General features: G+C 50.5%; 4 protein-coding genes across 6 annotated transcripts in view; 2 read left to right on the forward strand and 2 right to left on the reverse strand.

Moving 5' to 3' along the window:
• Fxr2 (fragile X mental retardation, autosomal homolog 2) overlaps positions 1–10,810 on the forward strand; it is a 15,999-nt gene extending 5,189 nt beyond the window's left edge. Inside the window, exons 6-16 of the mRNA XM_013013405.1 lie at positions 454–570; positions 7,212–7,382; positions 7,548–7,626; positions 7,888–7,997; positions 8,172–8,258; positions 8,524–8,749; positions 8,930–9,127; positions 9,211–9,411; positions 9,502–9,597; positions 9,712–9,812; positions 10,118–10,810. Coding sequence (XP_012868859.1) covers positions 454–570; positions 7,212–7,382; positions 7,548–7,626; positions 7,888–7,997; positions 8,172–8,258; positions 8,524–8,749; positions 8,930–9,127; positions 9,211–9,411; positions 9,502–9,597; positions 9,712–9,812; positions 10,118–10,213 — 1,482 coding nt within the window. The 3' untranslated portion in view covers positions 10,214–10,810. The remainder of the gene's footprint in view (positions 1–453; positions 571–7,211; positions 7,383–7,547; positions 7,627–7,887; positions 7,998–8,171; positions 8,259–8,523; positions 8,750–8,929; positions 9,128–9,210; positions 9,412–9,501; positions 9,598–9,711; positions 9,813–10,117) is intronic.
• A 1,679-nt stretch (positions 10,811–12,489) lies between these two features.
• On the forward strand, positions 12,490–13,738 carry Sox15 (SRY (sex determining region Y)-box 15). The gene is made up of 2 exons (XM_013013485.1): positions 12,490–13,013; positions 13,457–13,738. The coding sequence occupies exons 1-2, from the start codon at positions 12,490–12,492 to the stop codon at positions 13,611–13,613; spliced, it is 681 nt and encodes a 226-aa protein (XP_012868939.1). The 3' UTR covers positions 13,614–13,738.
• A 349-nt stretch (positions 13,739–14,087) lies between these two features.
• On the reverse strand, positions 14,088–18,259 carry Mpdu1 (mannose-P-dolichol utilization defect 1). Of its 2 annotated transcripts, none has more exons than XM_013013483.1 (7): positions 18,134–18,259; positions 15,708–15,773; positions 15,392–15,524; positions 15,016–15,101; positions 14,786–14,904; positions 14,538–14,648; positions 14,088–14,406 (listed from the first exon to the last, which is right to left on the reverse strand). In XM_013013483.1, the coding sequence occupies exons 1-7, from the start codon at positions 18,234–18,236 to the stop codon at positions 14,281–14,283; spliced, it is 744 nt and encodes a 247-aa protein (XP_012868937.1). In that variant the 5' UTR covers positions 18,237–18,259; the 3' UTR covers positions 14,088–14,280. The 2 variants fall into 2 exon arrangements, with proteins under 2 accessions (XP_012868937.1, XP_012868938.1); XM_013013484.1 differs by having other exon boundaries at positions 15,016–15,137.
• A 1,091-nt stretch (positions 18,260–19,350) lies between these two features.
• Cd68 (CD68 molecule) lies at positions 19,351–21,431 on the reverse strand. Of its 2 annotated transcripts, none has more exons than XM_013013044.1 (6): positions 21,242–21,431; positions 20,685–21,161; positions 20,445–20,564; positions 20,234–20,312; positions 19,971–20,141; positions 19,351–19,719 (listed from the first exon to the last, which is right to left on the reverse strand). In XM_013013044.1, exons 2-6 carry the CDS (start codon positions 21,156–21,158, stop codon positions 19,586–19,588), a joined length of 978 nt encoding a protein of 325 aa, XP_012868498.1. In that variant the 5' UTR covers positions 21,159–21,161; positions 21,242–21,431; the 3' UTR covers positions 19,351–19,585. The 2 variants fall into 2 exon arrangements, with proteins under 2 accessions (XP_012868498.1, XP_012868497.1); XM_013013043.1 differs by having other exon boundaries at positions 20,685–21,166.
• Positions 21,432–21,847: the final 416 nt, after the last annotated feature.

A 21,847-nucleotide genomic window follows, 5' to 3' on the forward strand; every position in this document is an offset into this window, starting at 1 on the left:
TTTTTTTTAAAGACAGAATTTTAAACTAATGATTCTCTTACTACTTCAGCTCTTCAGTTTTATGCACCACTGCTCTCAACTTGTTTTGCTTGCTTGTTTTTCTTTTTTTCTTTTTTTTTTTTTTTAATTTTTTGCCAGTCCTGGGGCTTGAACTCCAGGCCTGGGCACTGTCCCTGAACTTTTGCTCAAGGGTAGCACTCTACCACTTGAGCCATAGCGCTACTTGTGGCCTTTTCTGTTTATGTGGTACTGAGGAATCGAGCTCAGGGCTTCATGCATGCTAGGCTAGCACTCTACCACTAAGTGTCCAGCCCCATGCTTCACCGTATTTTGCTATAGCTTAATTTCATAACTCCTGTCTAGGAATTTTAACATTTTCATGCTTAATCCTTAACTCTCCTTAGTGTTTATACAAAGTCAGTTTTAATGACTTTCCCATTGATTTCTTCCCAGTCAACCACAGAAGCCCCTGTGAAGCGAGCATCTCTGCTGGGTGACATGCATTTCCGAAGCCTACGTACAAAATTGCTACTAATGTCCCGCAACGAAGAAGCTACCAAGCATCTAGAGGTCAGTTTTTTTTGTGTGTGTGTGTGTTTTTGGGGGGAGTCCGGTCGTGGGGCCTGAACTCTGGGCCTGGGCGCTGTCCCTCAGCTCTTCAGCTCAAGGCTAGTGCTCTACCACTTGAGCCACAGCTCCACTTCCTTTTTTTTTTTTTTTTTTTTGCTTTTTTCTTATGTGGTGCTGAGGAATGGAACCCAGGGCCTCAGGCATGCAAGGCAAGCGCTCTACCACTGAGCCACCTTCCCAGCCCTAGAGGTCAGTTTTGGCTCCTCTTCCTGCTAAACAGTATTGTGCTCTTTCTTTCCCACCTTATCTACCATTCATGCTCTTGTATTTATGGAGCAGGATTAAGGCTTTTCTAGTCAATAAACCTAGATTGGCTGTTTTATACTTTTCCAGGTGACAGAGCTGGAGGTTTGTTTGTTGTTTTGTAGTGGTTCTGGGGTTTGAACTCAGGGCCTGGAAGCTATCTCTGAGTAACTTTGCTCAAGGCTAGCACCCTATCACTTGAGCCACAGTGATTCTACTTGTGGCTTTCTGGTAGTTTATTGGAGATAAGAGTCTCACAAGCTCGGTGCCGGTGGTTCACACCTGTAATCCTAGCTACTCAGGAGGCTGAGATGTGAGGATTGCCATTCAAACCCAGCTCCAGCAAAAAAGTCCCCATGAAACTTGTATCTCCAACCACTCAAAAACCATAAGTGAAGCTGTGGTTTAAAGTGGTAGAGCACTAGCCTTGAGCAGAAGACCTCAGGGAGAGTACCCAGGCCCTGAGTTCAAGACACACACACACACACACACACACACACACACACACACAAGAGACACACACACACACACACCCCTACCTTGCCAAGTGCTTATGGATGAGGCCTGTAATACACACACACACACACACACACACACACACACACACACACACACACACACACACACACACACACCCCTAGAGTAGAGTTATGGCTCAAATGTTAGTACACACTAGTCTTGAGTGCTCCCAGTGCTTAAGGACAGTGCCCACCCAGGCCCTGGGTTCAAGGTCCAGGACCAGCAATAAAAGACTTGGGTGCCAGTGGCTCATGGCTGTAATTCTAGCTATTCAGGAGGCTGAGATTTGATGATCCTGGTTCAGAGCAACCGGGCAGTAAAAATTGGGAGAATGGGTTGGGAAGGTGGCTAAGTGGTTGAGTGCTTGCCTTGCATGCATGAGGCCCTGGGTTTGATTCCTCCGCATCATATAAACAGAAAAAGCTGGAAGTGGTGCTGTAGCTCAAATGGTAGAGCACTAGCCTTGAGCTGAAGAGGTGAGGGACAGTGCCCAGGCCCAGAGTTCAGGCCCCACAACCCCCCCCCCAAAAAAAAGGGGGAAAAAGAAGCTGAGCATGTTAACATTACTTAATAAAAATTGGAAAGAAAAAAAACACCTAGTGAAAGGACAGTAAAAGTTGAAAAAATAAATAGCTGAGCATGGGTACATCAATCACTTAAGAGACTGAAGCAATAGGATCTCAAAAACAGCCTGGACTACATACTGAACCTTTGTATTAAAAAAAAAAAAAAAGCCAGCAGCTGGTGGCTCATGCCTGTAATCCTAGCTACTCAGGAGGCTGAGATCTAAGGATTTCAGTTCAAAGCCAGCTAGGCTGGAAAGTTTGTGAGATTCTTATCTCCAATTAACCACCAGAAAACTGGAAGTGATGCTGTGGCTCAGGTGGTAGAGTGCTAGTCTTGAGCTGAAGAGCTCAGGGACAGCACCCAAGCCCAGAGTTCAAGCCCCATGACCGACAAAATAAATAAAAATAAAGTTGGACAATAGTGGTTTACACCTATAATTTTCGCTACTTGGGAGGCTGAGATTTGAGGATCATGGTTCAAAGCCAGCCTGGGCAAGAAAGTCTGAGAGACTCTGATCCCCACTAAATTACAAAAAAAGCCAGAAGTGAAGTTATGACTCAAGTGATAGAAGATTAACCTTGAATAAAAGAAGCTCAGGTCCAGGCACCAGTGGCTCACGCCTGTAATCCTAGCTACTGTGGAGGCTGAGATCTCAGGATTGTGTTTCAAAGCCAACATGGGCAGGAAAGTCTGTGAGACTCTTTTATCTCCAATAGAACCATCAGAAAACTGGAAGTGGCACTGTGGCTCAAGTGATAGATTGCTAGCCTTGAGCTCAAGAGCTGAAGGACCCAGAGTTCAAGCCCTACCACCACCACCAACAACAAAAAGAAGCTCAGAGACAGTGCCCCAGGCCCTTATCTCTAGTCTCAGGACAGGCAAAAATAAAAAAAAACTGAGTAAGCCAGCCACTTGTGGCTCATTCCTATTATCCTAGCTACTCAGGAGGCTGAGATCTGACGATCATGGTTTAAAGCCCGCCTGGGCAGACTTTTTTTGGGGGGGGGCGGGTAATCTGGTCGTGGGGCCTGAACTCTGGGCCTGGGCGCTGTCCCTCAGGTCTTCAGCTCAAGGCTAGCGCTCTACCACTTGAGCCACAGCGCCACTTCCTGGCTTTTTTCTTTTTGCTTATGTGGTGTTGAGGAATTGAACCCAGGGCCTCATGCATGCAAGGCAAGTGCTCTACCACTGAGCCACCTTCCCACCCACCCACCTGAACTCCAATTAACCACCAAGGAAGTGGAGCTGTGGCTCAGGTGATAGAGCTTTAGCCTTGAACAAAAATGCTTAGGGACAGTGCCTAGGCCCTGAGTTCAAGCCCTGGGACTGGCACAAAAATGAAAAATAAAAAAACACACCACTAGTTCACTACTATAATCCTAGCTACTTGAAATGGGAGGTAGGGAAGATCTCGTAGCTCAAGGCCAGTAGAAGGGTTTTTAGGAACCTCTCTCAACTGACAGGAGTTGGTGGCATGTTCCTGTTATTTTAGCTATAATATCTTAAAATAGGCAGATCATGGCCCAGGGCTTTGCTAGGCAAGAAACATGACATTATTTAAAAAATAACTGGTTTAGGGGCTGGGAAGGTGGCTCAGTGGTAGAGTGCTTGCCTTGCATGCATCAGGCCCTGGGTTCGATTCCTCAGCACCACATAAGCTAAAAGAAAGCTAGAAGTGGTGCTGTGGTTCAAGTGGTAGAGTGCTAGCCTTGAGCTGAAGAGCTGAGGGACAGTGCCCAGGCCCAGAGTTCAGGCCCCACAACTGGACCCCCCCCCAAAAAAAATAATAACTGGTTTAAACTAGGTGTCAGTTGCTCACTCTTAATCCTAGCTACTAAGATGGCTGATATCTTAAGATCGTGGTTTGACACCAGCCCAGGCAGGAAAGTCCATGAGAATCTTACCTCCAATTAGCCACCAAAAACCCCAGAAGTGGAATTGTGGCTCATTGGTGATAACCTTGAGCAAAAAAAGGCCAAGGTATAGTACCCGGGCCCTGAGTTCAATCTGAAGACTGGCAAAAAAAAAAAAAATTGGAGCGCCAGCCAGGTACTGGTGGCTGATGACTAACTACTCAGGAGACTAACATTGGAGGATCTGTTTTCAGCTAACAGGGTAGACAAGTTTATAAGATCCACTTCAAATTAACCAGCAAAATATTAGACTGGAGGCATGGCTTATGCAGTAGAGTACTAATTATGAGCAAGCAAACTAAGAGCTTGAATCCTTGAATTCAAGCCTTGTTACTAGCATACACACACAAAGAGTTGGAAGAATGACTCAAATATAGTGCCCATGTAGCTGAGAAGGTGGCTCAGTGGTAGAGCGCTTGCCTTGTATGCATGAGGCCCTGGGTTTGATTCCTCAGCACCACATAAGCAGGGAAAAAAAAGCCGGAAGTGGTGCTATGGCTCAAGTGGTAGCATGCTAGCCTTGAGCTGAAGAGCTGAGGGACAGCACCCAGGCCCAGAGTTCAGCCCCCACTACCTGACCAAAAAAAAAAGAAAAAAGAAATATAGTGCAAGTTTGAGGTCTGGAGTTCAAATCCTAGTACTACCAAAAACGGGGGGATAAAAAACAACATTTTGGTATTTTCTGTAAGACACTAACTAGTAAGTCGTCGTAAGTTTCTTTCCTTCTTGATGCAGTGGGTTTTTTTTTTTGTTTGTTTGTTTTTCGGCCCATAGGGCTTGAACTCTGGGCTTAGGTGCTATCCCTGAGCTCTTCAGCTCAAGACCGGCACTCTACCACTTGAGCTACAGTGCCACTTCCAGTTTTCTGAGTGGTTTATTGGAGATAAGAGTCTCACAGACTTACCTGCTGGGGCTGGCTTTGATCCAGGATCCTCAGATCTCAGCCTCCTGAGTAGCTAGAATTACAAGTGTGAGCCACCAGTATACCCTGCTCTGTGTGTGTGTGCGTGTCTTGGGGCTTGAACTTAGGTGAACTTAGGGCCTGGGCACTCACTGAGCTTTTTTTTTTTTTTTGTCAGCCATGGGGCTTGAATTCTGGGCTTGGGCGCTGTCCCTGTGCTCTTCAGCTCAAGGCGAGCACTCTACTGCTTGAGCCACAGCACCACTTCCAGTTTTCTAGTGGTTTATTGGAGATAAGAGTCTCACAGAGTTTCTGCCTGAGCTGGCTTTGAACCTCGATCCTCAAATCTCAGCCTCCTGAGTAGCTAGGATTACAGGCATGAGCCACCAGCGCCCGATTTTCCTGAGCTTTTTTTGCTAAAGGGTAGCGCTCCACCACTTAAGCCACAGCTCCACCTCCAGCTTTTCTGGAGATAAGAGTCTCATGGACTTTACTGTATAGGCTAGCTTTGAACAGCAATCCTCAGATCTCAGCCTTCTTGAGTAGCTAGGACTAAAGGCATGAACCATCAGAGCCCAGCCAGTGCAGTAGTTTTGAGCACCTAAGTTTGTTTTTTTTTTTGTTTGTTTGTTTTTGTCGGTCATGGGGCTTGAACTCTGGGTCTGGGCGCTGTCCCTCAGCTCAAGGCGAGCGCTCTACCACTTGAGGTACAGTGCCACTTCCGGTTTTCTAGTGGTTTATTGGAGATAGGATTCTCACGGTCTTTCCTGCCCTGGGTTGGCTTTGAACAGTGATCCTCAGATCTCAGCCTCCTGAGTAGCTAGGATTACAGGTGTGAGCCTCCGGCACCCGGCTAGTTTCAGTTTTTTGTTTTTTGTTTTTTGTTTTTTTTTGGGTCCAGTCGGGCCTGAGCTCTGGGCTTAGGCGCTGTCCCTCAGCTCTTCAGCTCAAGGCTAGTGCTTTACCACTTGAGCCACAGCACCACTTCCGGCTTTTTTCTTTTTGTGTATATGGTGCTGAGGAATCGAACCCAGGGCTTCATGCATGCAAGGCAAGCGCTCTACCACTGAGCCAACTTCCCAGCCCCTAGTTCCAGTTTTTTTTTTTTTTTTTTGATGGCTGTAACTCCTATTTGATTCTATCCATTTTGGTAGGAAGCACTGGATTGTAATCTAGAAATATCCTGTCAGATGCTTTTCCTATTTGGTGTGTACCTGGAACCATTCTTTTCAAAACCATTTGAACTATGCTTGTCTTCTTGCCCCTGAGCCCAGCGATCTCCACTAAGGACTCGTTGAGAAGTGATGTAGCACTGTGATGGATATTCCACAGGCACATTTTCTGCATTTTTGAACTCTGATTTTGGGGGGCAGGGTGCGAGAAGGAAGGGTGTTATTGAATTTGGCTTTGCTTGGTTTGTGCTCTACCACTTGAGCTGTAGGTCTTATTTCTGTTTTTTGGTGGTAGAGATAAGAATCTCTTAGTCTGCCAGGACTGGCTTCAAACTTTAATCCAGCCTTCAGAGTAGCTAGGATTACAATGAGTCACTGGTATCCAGCTCTCAATCTGACTTTATTTTAGAAACAAAGCCAGTGAATTGACTTTACTACTGAGCTTGCCTCAAACTTTGAACCTCCATATCTGAGCTTCCTAAATAGCTAATAGATGTGAACCTTCTATCCCCAGCAGCCCATTGCTTTTATTCACCTTGTTGGGCTTGCTTTTTTTTTGGTGGGTCGTGGGGCTTCAACTCTGGGCCTGGGCACTGCCCCTGAGCTCTTCAGCTCAAGGCTAGTGCTCTACCACTTGAGCCACAGTGCCACTTCGGGCTTTTTCTGTTTACGTGGTGCTGAGGAATTGAACCCAGGGCCTTATGCACACAAGCAAGCACTCTACCTCTGAACCACCTTCTCAGCCTTCCCCCTGCCCCCGCTCCCCCCACCATTTCCCCCACCCTCCACCTTTAAAAAAAAAATTCCTGTGCTGGTGTTGGAGGGCCTTACTCAGGCTAGGCAAGCACTTCACCACTGTGCAACATTCTCAGCCCGATTGGTGGGTTTTAATTTTGGGAGGAGTTAATAGTCCTTTAAGGTAAGAAGAGTACCTTACCACCTGCAGGAGTTAGGAACCTAATGAAAAGTAGTTTCATGCCACCTTTATTTAATTCTCTTGCTAGTATTGAGAATGAGGTAGGTCTGGTGTAATGACTTAGCAAGCGATATAGTGTGTGTCTTATTCAGGATATTAGAGCCAAATCCAGAACTGTAGTGGCTCCCAGCCCAAGCTCATTATGTCCCTTATCACCAAATGATTAGTATTTACGACTTCCTGGGTTTGGTAAGCAAAAACTCCACAGTGTTTTTGCAAAGGGTTGGGCTTTTGGAACAGGTGCTCTGAGATTCCACCACCATTATTTCTAAAATATCTTTTTCTTTTAGACAAGCAAGCAGTTGGCAGCAGCATTCCAGGAGGAATTTACAGTGCGAGAGGATCTGATGGGTCTGGCCATTGGGACCCATGGTGCCAACATCCAGCAGGCCCGGAAAGTACCTGGGGTGACTGCCATTGAGTTGGGTGAAGAGACCTGCACTTTCCGCATCTATGGGGAGGTCAGCAAATGTCTTCTGGGTCTGTTAGGGGATAGAGAGAAGTTGAGCTGAGGTGGAAGCATATCTGTACTGGTGGCCTCCACCACCTCCCCTTCTGACTTTGGTGACAGCCGAGAGATCTAAGTCTGCTGTTTCAGTAGCAGTTCCCCACTCTTTTTTCCATAGACTCCTGAAGCATGCCGGCAGGCTCGGAGCTACCTAGAATTTTCTGAGGACTCTGTGCAAGTACCCAGGAATCTGGTTGGTGAGTTGGGGTATGTGTATGAAAGAGAATAGAGGCCAGATGTGAGAGTCTTGAAAGTGATGAAGATCTGCAGCTGGGATTGACACCATTCTGTGGACTTAACAAAGCAAATAGTTTGTCATAGTAGTGATTGTAGTATTTGATTCCATGAAACCTTATCAGATACCTAGGCATAGAAGAGAGATGAGGCTAGAAGACTGTTTGATTCTTTCTTTCATTAAAGAAGGTGGGGGGAGCCTAATTCCTTCTTTATTTATTCAGGCAAAGTGATTGGAAAGAATGGGAAAGTGATCCAGGAGATTGTGGATAAATCTGGTGTGGTGAGAGTTCGTGTGGAAGGTGATAATGACAAGAAGAACCCCAGGGAGGAGGTATGGCACCCAAAGTCTTAGCGATTGATTTCCACAGATGGGAGGGCCAAGAACTTCTAGAGGGTGGAGCACAGAAACTTATGTTTATCCTAATAGTAGGTTGTAATCCCATTGTATGGTGGTAATATTTCTGTTTTACCATCTTTTCTTGATGTGTGCCTCTGCTCTACACAGGGAATGGTTCCCTTCATATTTGTTGGTACCCGAGAGAATATCAGCAATGCCCAGGCACTGCTGGAGTATCATCTTTCCTACCTGCAGGTAGGCCATGCTGGAAGCCTGGGTGTGGGACAGGTTGCATATAGCAAGGGGGTGAGGACTGCTGGCAGAAAACTTTGGGATTGTGGTCCCTAGTTTGTCTCTGTAGAACAAGAGCCATTGGTGAATATTTTAGGTGTGAGGTTAGATCCTGGAAATTTCCTTGTTCAGCTACCTCCTTCTTGTATTCCTGAAAGGTTAGCCATGTAGTGATTATCACAGATACTGTTTCTCCTTCTGTGTGGTCATCCATCTTTTTCCCATCCAGGAGGTAGAACAACTTCGCTTGGAGAGGCTGCAAATTGATGAACAGCTTCGGCAGATTGGTCTGGGCTTTCGCCCTCCCGGTAGTGGACGGGGTGGTGGTGGTGGCAGTGACAAGGCTGGCTATACCACTGATGAGAGCTCCTCCTCCTCCCTCCACACGACAAGAACCTATGGGGGCAGCTATGGAGGCCGGGGTCGGGGCCGGAGGACTGGAGGTCCTGCATATGGTGAGACAGCTGTGGGGCCAGTGAAAGATGCAGAGATCTGGGTGGAAGCTTGGAAAACTGATGGAGGTGAAATGCTTGGCTAGGTGCTTGTGAATGAGAAGGGGGCACTAGTTTGAGGCTGGTGGTGGGTCTTGGGGCAAGATGTCTGTGACCCTAAGTAAACCCTTCTGTGTTCACTAGGCCCCAGCTCAGACCCATCCACGGCATCTGAGACAGAGTCAGAGAAGAGAGAAGAGCCAAACCGAGCTGGGCCTGGTGACCGTGATCCCCAAAGTCGAGGGGAAGAAAGCCGGAGGCGGCCGATTGGGGGCCGGGGTAGGGGACCACCACCTGTCCCCCGTCCCACCTCAAGATACAACTCTTCATCAATTAGCTCAGGTATAAGATAGTTGGTGCTGTGAACATGGGCCCAATGGAGAGACTTTGGTCATCTGACTCCCAACTCTGCTTCTTCATCTCAGTGCTAAAGGATCCAGACAGTAATCCCTACAGCCTCCTGGACACTTCGGAACCTGAGCCCCCTGTTGATTCAGAGCCTGGGGAGCCTCCCCCAGCAAGTGCCAGGCGCCGTCGCTCTCGCCGCCGCCGCACTGATGAAGACAGGACTGTCATGGATGGAGGCCTGGAGTCTGATGGGCCCAACATGACAGAGAATGGCCTGGGTGAGGGGTGTACATAATTTGAGAAGTAGGAAATGGTTAATAATGAGGGTTGAGTGGGTGAATTTTTGCCTTGTTTTTCCACACTCACAGAAGATGAATCCAGACCCCAACGTCGTAATCGTAGCCGCCGCCGCCGCAACCGTGGTAATCGGACAGATGGGTCTATCAGTGGGGACCGCCAGCCAGGTCAGCAGAGCGGGATGCCACATGCCCTGTGGAAACCCAGCATGGGTTCATGGGAAGTTATGGGGCTGAATACATTGGTTCCTTCTGAAATATTTGATCCTCTGCTTTCCCCAGTGACTGTGGCTGACTATATCTCACGAGCAGAATCTCAGAGCCGGCAGCGGCCGCCTCTAGATGGAGCTAAACCCTCAGAGGACTCTCTTTCAGGACAGAAGGTAGGCTGGCAAGATGCAGTGTGCTCTACTCCTTCTTACTGTTGTGGAGCAGGAAGCCCCCAGAATAACCCCAGAAAACTCTTAGTTGCCTAGATGGCTATATCTGGTAGAGTTGAGGCTGCACTGAAGATGGTGCAGACATTGGAAAAGAAAGTTGGGGGGCATGATGCACTGCAAGGGTGATAAGCGCGGGAGCAGGCACCTGATCTTCAGGTGCTCAGGGCTTAGTGGAGAAAATGCCCACCCTTGCCCTACTGACCAGCTGTTTTCATTCCTCTCCTTTCATTCCTCTGTTTACTCCTTAGGGCGACTCTGTCAGCAAGCTTCCTAAGGGGCCCTCGGAGAATGGGGAGCTCTCCGCCCCCCTGGAGTTGGGTAGCTTGGTTAATGGGGTTTCATAAGACCTCTAGCCCACATCCCTCCTTTCTCCATCTCGCTTGCTGCCCACCACCATGGCCCTCATGGGCCCAACTGACCTGCGCTGGAGCTGCTCTTATCTAGGGGGGAGGGGGGTGGCACAGCAGCTTGGGTCCCCCCCAACCTCCAGGAGCTAGTGGAGGGGTGTGTAACAGGGTCATACACCCTCCCTCTTGTCCACCCTACCCCCAGGGCGAGGGGAGCCTCCCCTTCCCCATCAGACTGGATGTGCCTTTATCCTCTAATGCCCCAACCTCTGAGTACCCCCATTTTCCGCCTGTTGGTGGGGGTGCTCCTTGACCCACCCAGATTCGACGGTTCAGGGGGGCTCCCCTGCTATCCCTCCTCCCATCCTGTATCCCCCATTTCTGGGGCCTCATCACTGTGGAAGACGGGGATAGTATGGGTATCCATGGGTGGGAGGCATGGGGAAGGTTTTGGAGTAGAACCAGGGGTGTGTATGAAGGGGGGTGACAAGGTCCCCTAGGGGGAAGGGGATCTAACCTTGTGTGGTGGATGAGAAGGCGTATTTATTTTTCACTGTACAGTATTTAAAAAGAGAATAAAAAATTCCAAATGGTTCTGTGGTTCCTGTGCCTTGCTTGTCCTGCTTGGACCATTGAATCTCCAGGACTGACCTGCCTTGGGACCTGACTTTTGATCTCTGTTCCTCCACACTTGGCCACTCTTCACTCTGTGTGAAGATGGTCTCCTGGGAATTCCTGACATTCCCAAAGTCCCCAGCCCCTGGGACCCTGCTGGTCCAGCAGTGGGTGGCCTTAAGGCCTGGCTGCAGCTTCCTCCCTTGGTTGCTGGTAGGTTGTTGGAGTTGGGCCACTCCTGTTCCCTGAGTCATGGTGGGCTAGGCTGGCTGCTTGAAACTGAGAGCTGGGACTGGCTGCTTAATCCGATTACAATTACCTGAGGCCCGGGGCACAGGTTGGGCCTTGGGCCGCTGGGGGAGCTGGGCTCCTAGCCCAGGGGTCCAGCCCACATTTCCTGGCCTGAGTGCTGCTCTGGCTCCCAGCATCCACATCACTGGCTTCATAGCTCCTGGGAGTTGTGTTGGGTTTGCTGGCTTCATACTTGTGTTAAAACCTGCCATAGGAGCCGGGCGCTGGTGGCTCACCCCTGTAATCCTACCTACTCAGGAGGCTGAGATCTGAGGATCGCGGTTCAAAGCCAGCCCGGGCAGGAGCGACCGTGAGACTCCTATCTCCAATAAACCACCAGAAAACCGGAAGTGGGCTGTAGCTCTAGTGGTAGAGCGCTCGCCTTGAGCTGAAGAGCTGAAGGACAGCGCCCAGGCCCAGAGTTCAGGCCCCTCCCAAAAAACCTGCCATAATTCACTGGTAGTGGAGTAATCTCACATTGGGAACTGGGGTTGGGAGGGCTTGAGTTTTCTCACCTGGAGAAAGGTTGATTCACCTACCAAGCACCTGCTGGAATGACTCAGGAAACAAAAATGGCCTGTCTCCTGCGCCTGCCTTTTCTCGCCCCAGGGGCAGGTCAAGGGTTTTAGAAGCTGTGGGTTCGATTTGGGAGTGGGCCTTCCCTAGTTCCTCCTGCTCAACCCTGAGGGCATCTGACGCCCCTCTACTTATCCTTTTGTGGAAAGGAATTGACTTTGAATTGCCGGTACTTGAGAAGGGAGGGGAGACAATTGGCACAGCTAACCCAGAGTTTTAGGCCTTGGGTGGAGAGGGAGGGCGTGGTGCCTCTGAGGAAGTGTTGGGGCTGCAGAGACCGGGGACACCTGGGTTTGCCTAAGGGCGGTGGATGCGAGCTCGGCCTCTGGGAGGGATTGGGGAGGAGTCTTAAAGCTGTTCCCAGGCTAGCTTGCCAGCCACAGACTCAACAGCGCTGGTGCAGCGCGGTGCAAGGCCTTTGGTCCCTGTGCTGTGTGCCTGGCAGCTGCCAGATCTTCGGAGCCTCCACAGGGCTGACTTCTCAGCAGAGGGTAGGGGAAGAGCGACTAGGGCTTGGGGTGGGGGACAAGTGGAAGCAAAAGAGATCTAAGGAAGACGCCCCCAGGGTAGGGGTGCCAGAGGATTCTGCATTCAGCTCGCCGAAGTGTGCTGAGTGGGAGCGAAGGCGCCTTGTCAAGGACTCTGGGCTTTGGGACGATTGCTACTTTCTAGGGACCCAAGTAAGTGTCTCTGCCACAACTCCACACCAGAGAGACACTGCATTTTGAGGGTTGCAGCCTACTTTGAGGAGTGGACACTCCGGACGCCCTTTTAAGGCTTCCCTTCAAACCATGGCGCTACCGGGCTCCTCACAGGCCCAGGCCTGGAGCCTGGAGCCTGGGACTCCTACAGCTGGTACCTCCTCCTCTTCGGGCCCCCAGGAACTAGAAGGCGCCGGGAGCCCCGGGGCCCTTCCCCTGGAGAAGGTGAAGCGGCCCATGAACGCTTTCATGGTGTGGAGCTCTGCTCAGCGCCGCCAGATGGCGCAGCAGAACCCCAAGATGCACAACTCCGAGATCTCGAAGCGCCTGGGCGCGCAGTGGAAGCAGCTGGGTGAGGAGGAGAAGCGGCCCTTCGTGGAGGAGGCCAAGCGCCTGCGCGCCCGACACCTGCGCGACTATCCCGACTACAAGTACCGGCCTCGGCGGAAAACCAAGAGCTCGGGCCCCATGCCTGCCCACTATGGCCAGGGAAACTACAGCCTGGCCTGCGGGGGCCCGCTCTGGGGAGCAGGATATACAACCACCCAAGGGAGCAGAGGCTTTGGGTACCAGCCCCCCAACTACTCTACACCCTACCTTCCTGGCAGCTACGGGTAAGTGGAAAGCGGGGCGGAGGTGGCCTCCGAGGCCACACCTCGCTGCGGTTGGGAGGGTCCTTGTGGCTCAGGTTTCCCCAGAGGGCCTTCTCTACTGAGCTTTGTGTGTTGTAGTTACTGGGATGCCCCATTTCCCCGGGTTTCTGGCCTGTGTGTGACCCAGCTTCCTCTCCCAGCCTCCAGGGCAAGGAGAGGCCAAGCCCATTCTGCCCCAAAAGAGGAAAACAGCCGTGCAGCACGCAAGCCTGCTCCTGAGCATGCCCTGACAGGGCTTCCCTGCTCTCCTAAGCCTTGCTAGGGTCTGATTCCATGGCTGATGTACCCAGCATGGCTGGCTGGGTGGCTGGAGTTCTACCCCTGCCTACTTAGAACTGGCCAGACCAGTCCCCCACCACCCAGAGGAGTAACACCCCCCTTCCCCCATTTGTTTCTCTTTGCAGCTCTTCTTCGCACTATAGACCAGAGGCCTCCACACCAAGCTCCCTCCCTCACAGTGACCCTAGGCTCCAGGGGGAACTGCTGCCTCCCTATGCACCCTACCCATCCCCAGGTTCTCCTCCATACAACACTCCCCTTGCTGGTGCTCCGTGCCCCTAGCCCACCTTCCACACACACGGACCTCTCACGTCTCAGTAAATGAATGCCACATCCTCTTTCCATCACAGAACCCTCTGAATTTTGGTTTAGAGGCTTACAGTCGAAGCAAAACCACACTAAACCCATTTTTGTACAATTAAATCTTGTGTGGAGTCTTTATTGTCCCATCCACCATCACTCCACAGCAGCAGGAACCAGTGCCATCTCCACTCCCTTCCGCCAGGACCTGCCAGAGCAGGAAGCTCCTCACCCCACCCTGGGGCCTGCCTGAGTCATTCTGTCCCCCTTCCCCCACTCCCAGTACTGGGGTCTAGAAGACAGTTCCAGCCAGGTTCAGGGAAGAAGGCAGCCACAAGCCCCGCCCCACACACCTCCGTCCCTCTACCCCTTGGTCCAACCTGTCTTGGTCCAACCTGTCTTCTAGAGGCAGAAAAATAACTGGCAACTCAGCCAAACATGAGAATGAGTAGATAGTACATGAATGGTCTTAGAAAAGCTTTACTGTCTGTTTCCACTAAAAACAAACCGTGGCTCAGGAAGTTGCAGTTGCCCAGGAATGGATGACTAAACGTCACACCAGCAGACAGGCTCACATGGGGTGGACCCTTGAGTGGATGGACCGAACCAAGGAATGATTCCAGTAGCTGATCTGATCTGCTGCTCAGCCCTACTGTTCCTTTTTCTGCTTCTGGGGTGGCTTTGAGTTCCAGTAGAAGAGGACTTGAGCAGCAATGAGGCCATTGCAGAGAGAGGAGACCACGAAGACTCCAGCCATGAGGGGGTCTCCAGTTTCCTGGTGGTGAGAAAGAGCCACCCTTCAATGGAGCTCAAGAAAGGTTACTCTTAAGGACAAAGGTTTAGTCCTCAGCTGAGAGGGGTAAGATGAAGTTTTAGTGCCCTCTAGAGGGCAGAAGGTGCACTCACCTGAATGGAAGTGAAGATGCGTGTCAAGGAGCCTCCAAACAGCAAAAAGATTGTGATGGCTGAGAGTTGGCCCGTGTGTCCATTTCGGTAGTTTGTGGCTGCCTGGAGCAGCTAGGAGAGAAGTTGAGACCTTTGGTGTTCTCAGCACCATGTACCATCTCTGACTTTCCCATCCCCCTCAGTCTAAATCCCCATCCTTTGGGCTTCCACTGTGCCCCCCTCGACCTTACCCCACTCCCAATACCCACCTTTCCCACCACCACAGCAGGCACATTGGAGGCCTGAAGCAGGGTGACTACAGCCAAAGGCATGAGTGGTGAAAGGAGTACCATCAGGACCAGTGCATAGCAGGCGAGGAAGGCAACCCCTGCGGGTCAGAAACAAGGCATCATTAGTCTCATTGTGTCTTCTAGCTTCCCCAGGCCTGAGGTTTCGGCATTCAGCACACTTCCCAGAACCACGGGCCAAATCCCCTCACCTTTCACAGTTTGTCCTCTGAAGTGCATGACCAGGAAGCAGATGGTAATTGTTTGCAGCGTCAGGAACAGGGCTTCGCCCCAAGAGCTGCAGAGTCAAGAGTTGGGGGGAAGAAAGGCAGGCCTGGAAAGGGGCACGGAAAGCCTCCATGGCCGGTCCATCAGGGACACAGTTTTGGGTACCCTGACCCCTCCAAAACACAGCCTTCACCTATGATATCAATAAGGGTGGGCATTTTTGAGATCTCACTTTTCTCCCCCTGGTGTTGGTGTGGAAACTTCTGGAAGAGCTTAAGCTTTCCTACCCTTTGGCCTTCCTGAACCTTAATCCCCCACCAGAACTATACCCTTGGAGATAAAGGACGAGGGGGTTCTCACCTGAAGGGGAAGTTGTTGGTGATGCTGTAGACCACAGTCCCGGTCAACGCCACTAGCTCCAGCAATACTGACTGGAGACTCAGCCCTTCTGCACTCTTGGCTCCCAGAATTTTAAATATCTGAGGCAACTTCACTAGGGAAAGGATAAGAAGAGCTAAGCTGAGGAGTCCCAATCCCTTGGCAACACAATAAGGCAGCTACATAATGTGTTGGGAAGCATATTCACCTCACTTCTGTGAAGGAAACCATAGGATATATATAGCCCCGGGAGCTCCCTCTGTTCCCAGCAGTAGGAAGGGAGGATTAAGATACATACCTAGAAGTGACCCAGCCACAATGCCCAGCCCCAGGCCTTTGCTGAGGAGAATCTTGAGGCAGGGAACTGAGAAGAGAAAAAGAGCAGAACTATGAAACCCAGACCAGGGCTTGAAGGGCTCCTCTGGGCTATCCTCCCTTTCCACCTCACCCTGGCATGACCACACGGCAAAAGACATTGGTCCTTCCAACTCCAAATCACTTCATATGCAACTAGATGACTTTCCAAACCAGATTCACTTCCCTATTGCCTTCTCTTCCAATGCCCCCCCCTTCCCATGTTCCCTTGGTCTGGGACTTGAATTTGGGCCTAGACACTGTCCCTGTGCTTCTTTGGCTCAAGGCTAGCATTCTACCACTTGAGCCTCAGTGCTACTTCCAGCTTTTTTTTAGTTGTTTATTGAAGATGAGTCTCGTGGACTTTCCTGCCCAAGCTGGCTTCAAACTGTGATCCTCATATCTCAGCCTCCCAAGTAACTAGGATTCTAAGTGTGAGTCACTGCTGCCCAGCTTTTTCCCCCCAATCTTAACATTCCTACAAATAAATAGTTAAAACTCTATGGCCTTACTTCTAAGTCTCTCCATTGCTTCTGTTTTTTTTGTTTTTGTTTTGCTTTTGGGTCCGGTCCTGGGGCCTGAACTCTAGGCTTGGATGCTGTCCCTCAGCAATTCCACTCAAGGCTAGTGCTCTACCACTTGAGCCACAGCGCCACTTCCGGCTTTTTTCTTTTTGCTTATGTGGTGCTGAGGAATTGAACCCAGGGCCTCATGCATGCAAGGCAAGCACTCTACCACTGAGCAACCTTCCCAGCCCCATTGCTTCTGGGTAACACAGTAATGCCCAAGAGCCCTCCTTTTTTTCCTCCTCAGAGCAAGAGTATCCTACCTCATATTTACAAAAATGTCTCCATTTATTCATTCCTAAACTGATTATCTCTAGCTCTTGCTGGTGGACTTTATCTATCTTTCCAGAGCTTGTTTTTATACCCTAGCCACCTTATCCCACACTCAAGCCTTCCCACCAAGGAACTTGGCCCAGTAAGGGATCATGAATGCAATATAGGTCAGGTGCCCATGGCTCACATCTGTTAACTGTAGTCACTCAGACTGAGATCTGAGGGGTAGCAAAGTCTGAAAGATTCTTATCTTCAGCTAGCCACCAAAGAGCCATAAGGAGAGATGTGGCTCAAGTGGTAGAGTATTAGCCTTGAGCAGAAAATAGTAGGGGACAGGACCCAGGCCCTGAGTTCAAAGCCCCCCCCCCTTTACAAACACACACACACAAAGAATGCTGTCGGGTACAGGAATGGCTTGGTGGTAAAGTGCCTGCCTAGCAATCAAGAGGTCCCAAGTACTCTGGGAGTGGGTATGTGAACACAGTGATAGATCACTGAGGAGGCTGACAGTGAACTACTGATGGGGAGTATGGAGGTGGGGGTGGGGTGGCACAGACCAAGAGTTCCTAAAAGGACTAATATCCAGGGTGAACCTTGTGCTGTGGGAATGCTTCAAAACAGAAAGAGGAAGGGAAAATATTCCAAAATTAAGATCATGAGCCTATGTGAAGGCTGGACGTAAAGAAAGTAGAATATCAGGAATTTTCAGAGTGATGCAGAAAGGTCTGTTTCATCACAGGCTTCCAATTAAGTTTGATCTTGGTCAGTGATTCAGCAAAGACCACATTTTTTTTTTTTTTTGGTCCATTGTGGGGTTTGAACTCAGGACCTGGGCTCTGTCTCTGAGCATTTTTTTCACTCGAGGCTAATGCTCTACCAGTTTTCTGTTGGTTAATTAGAATCTCCTGCCTGGGCTGGCTCTGAACCCGGCTTCCTCAGATCTCAGCCTCCTGAATAGCTAAGATTACAGGCTGGAAGCACTGTGGGGCAGAGGCCAAACTGGGTTGATGAGATTTTTATTTGCTTTTTTTTTAAAAAAAAATCAAATGTAAGCCTTCAGATCCAGGCATTGGTGTTCACGCCTGTAATTCTAATTACTCCGAAGCCTGAAATCCAAGGATCCCGGTTCGAAGCCAGACTGGGCAGACATATACAAGAGAGTCCTGATTTCCAAATAACCAGCAAAAGGCCACAATTGAAGTTTTGGAGCAGCTTTGAGTGAAAACGATAAAAAGAGCTTGACACACAGACAGACACAGATACACACACAGACACACAGACAGACACAGATACACACACACACACACACACAAAACCTCCCTCCAGGAAGTCACCCGGCGTCCCCCCCTCTTGCCCAAATATAGCCTCCGCCCCCGCCTCCGGCCAGTACACTTCCGCCCTCCTCAGAAACGCCTTCCGCCCAGCTCCTGCTGGGAGCAGCCGCTCCCGTCACTTTAGTCGCCAGTCACGCTCTACGCCAGGTGCAAGGTCGGTCTAGCAAGCCTTTAACTGCGGGCTAAATAAAACTCACCGTGGAGCAAGTCCCATTGGACGAAAAGCTGGTCGTAGCATTTCTCAGGTAAAAGAATCGGCACCAGGGCCCGTTTGAGCGGTCCGCCTGCCTCAGCCGCCATGTTGGAACGCTAACTTCCGCCAGTTTCTGCAGAGCGCCATAGGGTCGCATGACGCATGCGCGCCCCAGGCCCCGCCCCCGGATCTGCCCGCATCTCCCAGGCTTTCACCGTCTCATTTATCCCTTCGCAGCACGGGCAGGGTAAAAGCGCTCTCACTGAGATCGCGCTTTGCGTGTGTCCTGAAGCTCGAGCTTGGAAGCGAGCCAGAGATGTACTCCTGCGCAGTGACCCCTCTCGTGCCTTTGTTTATGCTTCCATTTCGGAAACAAGGTTTATTCCTCTGCCTTTCTCCGCCCCTTCCGCTTATACGCCATCTTGTCTCCTCTCCCAGCCAACTTTTCATTGCTTCAAGTTGAGGAAAGGAGTACATATATCCCCAAAATGGCGTTGGGGGTGTCTTTGGAGTTCTCAACACACCCCCTCCCCTTCCCCTGGCCCTTTAGGCATTTCCAGGGGGAGTAGAGCCGGCAGTAGACCAATCTGCGCTGGACAGCCCTCATGCTTTGCCCTGCTTTGGTATGTGCAGCAGGTACTGCTGGGTGCAGGAGCCATGTGGGACAGGAGGTAGTGGGGACATGGCTCAGCTTCGGGAGATCAGTCTCTTTGTCCCCTCCTGCCCCCCCTATCATGCAGAGCCCCAGATCTGGAAGCTTCTGTAAAGGTTTAGGCAGGAACTCCCATAGGAATGGCAGCAAGGGTGCCACGCGCGGGGCAAGAGTTTAAATTAGGAGTAAGTGGGCCCTGGCATCTCTGCTTGAGAAAGGGCACCTTGGGATGCTACCAATGGGAGCTTTGGGCCACAGCCACCTGGCACCAGGACCCCAGCCATTCTAGTGGAGACTCCCTGGACCTGGTGTCTCAGGAGGCTCCGTGGTCAGCACGGATGTTCCGGGCATCTTAGAAGCAGTAGTGGGGCTGATAAGGCTCCGGCCTGAGCAGCTCTCCGTGGGTCGTGGGGGGTTATTGCACCATGTCCTACTGTGAAGAGTAGGGCTTGTACTGTGTAATGATGGTGCAAGCCATGGTCAGCATGAAGACACTTACACATGACAGTTTCATTTGTTCTTGCCAGCTGTCTTTAGTTCCCTATGACTCAACCACAGAAAGGCATATGACAAGAAACTCATGACTTTTAATCCTGGCAAGACAAGAGAAACCAACGACAAAGATTGGAGTAACTTTTATTATTCTCCTGGGATAGGAAGAAACCTAGCACCCCCCCCCCCATTTCCATTACAGAATCTCTCATTTTGTTTAAAAAGACAGGGAAGATAACAGTGTCTTTGGAGTTGGCTACAGAGTGAGGAAATGAGGGTGCCACCTGATACACTGGGGGATGGGGCAAATGCTCAGAGGGGCTCATAGGTGGAAGAGCGTCTTCGGACGATGCAGAAGGCAACAAGTACCAGGGTGAGGAGGCCGAGGAGGATTAGGCCAATGATGAGAGGCAGCCAGATGGATTGGTCACTGGGGCACGAGAAACCTGGCAGAAAGAGGACAAGTAGGCATTGTTGCTGTGGTGGCTGGGGAATAGTGGAATTGTGTGGGCGATGACACGCAATAGTAATGGGTAATTCTTGCAGAATACAGGACAGTTACTCAACATGTATGGCAGACCCAACACAGGGGAATCTGGGAAATTAAAATGAGAGCCAAAAAAGGAGATCTGGAGTTGGGAAGAGGGGTCCTTCCTGAGTAGCGGGAGAATTTGATAAGTTAAATGGTAATTCTTACTTGGCCCAAAGACACCTGAATGGGGCAGCTGAGCAGCCTGTAGCCTCAGGGAGAGCAGATCAAGGTGAATATCTGGAGAAAGAACTATGCTTGCATTTCCACAACTAAAGCTCCGGCCTAGGGGTGCTTGGAGATCTCGAAGTGATGTATTCTGAGCCTTGAATGTCCACTCTAAACAAATGAAGAGATTAGGTCCAAATCTGCCTTCCACTCCCAACCAGCCACCTAATGCTAACAATGAGAATGGGAAGGAACATACTCACTTGTGGCCTTGGGGAAGGACACATTGTATTCCACTGCCATATAGTTGAGGTAGACCATACTCTGACTCTGCTGCAGGTCCTGGGAGGTGAACAGGAAGGCTCAGGGCATCAGGAGGAGGGGCACTGCTATCTTCAGAGCAAGGAATGAGGCAAAGGGACTGGGAAGACATGGGTACTGGGAAGGTCAATGAGTGATGGTGTGGAGATATACCTGTTTGAATCCAAAGCTGAGCTGTCCATATGGAAATGAGAGAAACAGGTGGGAATGGGCACTCTCACAGTGCCCTTGGACCTTGGTTTTGTTGGGGTTCAGTACAGAGACACCCCAGGCCTATGGAAGTAAAAAGAGTAGTCTTAAGACTAAATGGTTCTGTCTCTCCTCTCACTTCCTCCCTCTCAGCAACAGAATTTGCCCCTCTCCCATCCTGTGTCCCAGCCGTTTTAGCTTTACCTCTTCTCCACCTTGGGTTGGATACAGGATTCGAATCTGTATCTGGGCTTGGAGCTGGACGCAGGGCTGGGAACCATTAGTCCATGTATAGTTTCCAATAGTATCCTTGGATCCTGGGCTAGGATTTGGAGAGGGTGGAGGTGGTCTTGGGTGGGAGGGACTGGTGTATCCTGGGGTGGTAGCAGTGCTGTTGCCCGTGGTGGGGTGAATGGTAGTATTTCCATGGCTGGTGATATTGGCAGGATTCAGAGTTACAGCTGTAGGTCCAGGGCTGGTGGTAGTGCTTTCATGCGTTGGATGAGCTGTGACATTTCCGTGGCTGGTGGTGGTGGGTTGATGGCTGGTGGTAGAGAGTACAGGGCTGGTGGAAGGCCTTGTAGTGCTTTCAGTAGCCGTAGGTGTCACCGTGAAGGACGGCAGCAGAGTGGCAGATTTTTTGTGAGGACAGTCATTCTCAGGACAGCCATTCTCCATTCCCTGGGCTTTCAGAGACTCGTTAGCATCCTAAGCAATGGGCTTCCTTCCCAGGGGATTCCCTCCCTCCTGGCAACTCTTACCTGCTAGTAGTCCCAGCAAAGCCATGGGGAACACCAGCAGCAACATGGCAGACTAGTTTCAAGCAGTCCAGCTGGGCTGTGCAAACTCCAGCGGCTCAAACCCAATGCCTCTGCTTTCTCTTGAAGAGGAAACGAAAGCCTGGACTTCTGCAACCAGGCCCCACCCACCTGACTCAGGAACCTGTCCCAGTCTCGTTGAAAATTGCTAGGGTACTATTGGCTGCGTCAAGTGGGAGGTGTCAGGTCACATAACGAGCCTAGAGGCAGCAAGTGGTTGACTCAGAGTGCAGAGTCCTTTACTTATCTCAGAAAGCAGGGCCTGACCTGCTGACAAAGTGGGCTTCTCCCAGGAACTCAAGGAGGCCCTAGATGTGCTTTTTCTCCCCTCTTGACCTCACCACTTCCTCTTTAATGAAAACACATGAGAAGCTTGTGACAGTATGCACCCAACCCCATTTTCAGCTTTGCAATAGGAAGGCCAATACATAAATATAAAATTCAGCTAGTGAATGCTGGGTGCTGGTGGCTCAGGCTGGTAACCCTAGCTACTCAAGAGACTTGAATTCTAAGAATTACAGGTTTATAGCCAGTCTGTGAGACTCTCCC

Source organism: Dipodomys ordii, unplaced genomic scaffold, assembly GCF_000151885.1.
Source record: "Dipodomys ordii isolate 6190 unplaced genomic scaffold, Dord_2.0 Scaffold19, whole genome shotgun sequence".
NCBI lineage: Eukaryota > Metazoa > Chordata > Mammalia > Rodentia > Heteromyidae > Dipodomys > Dipodomys ordii.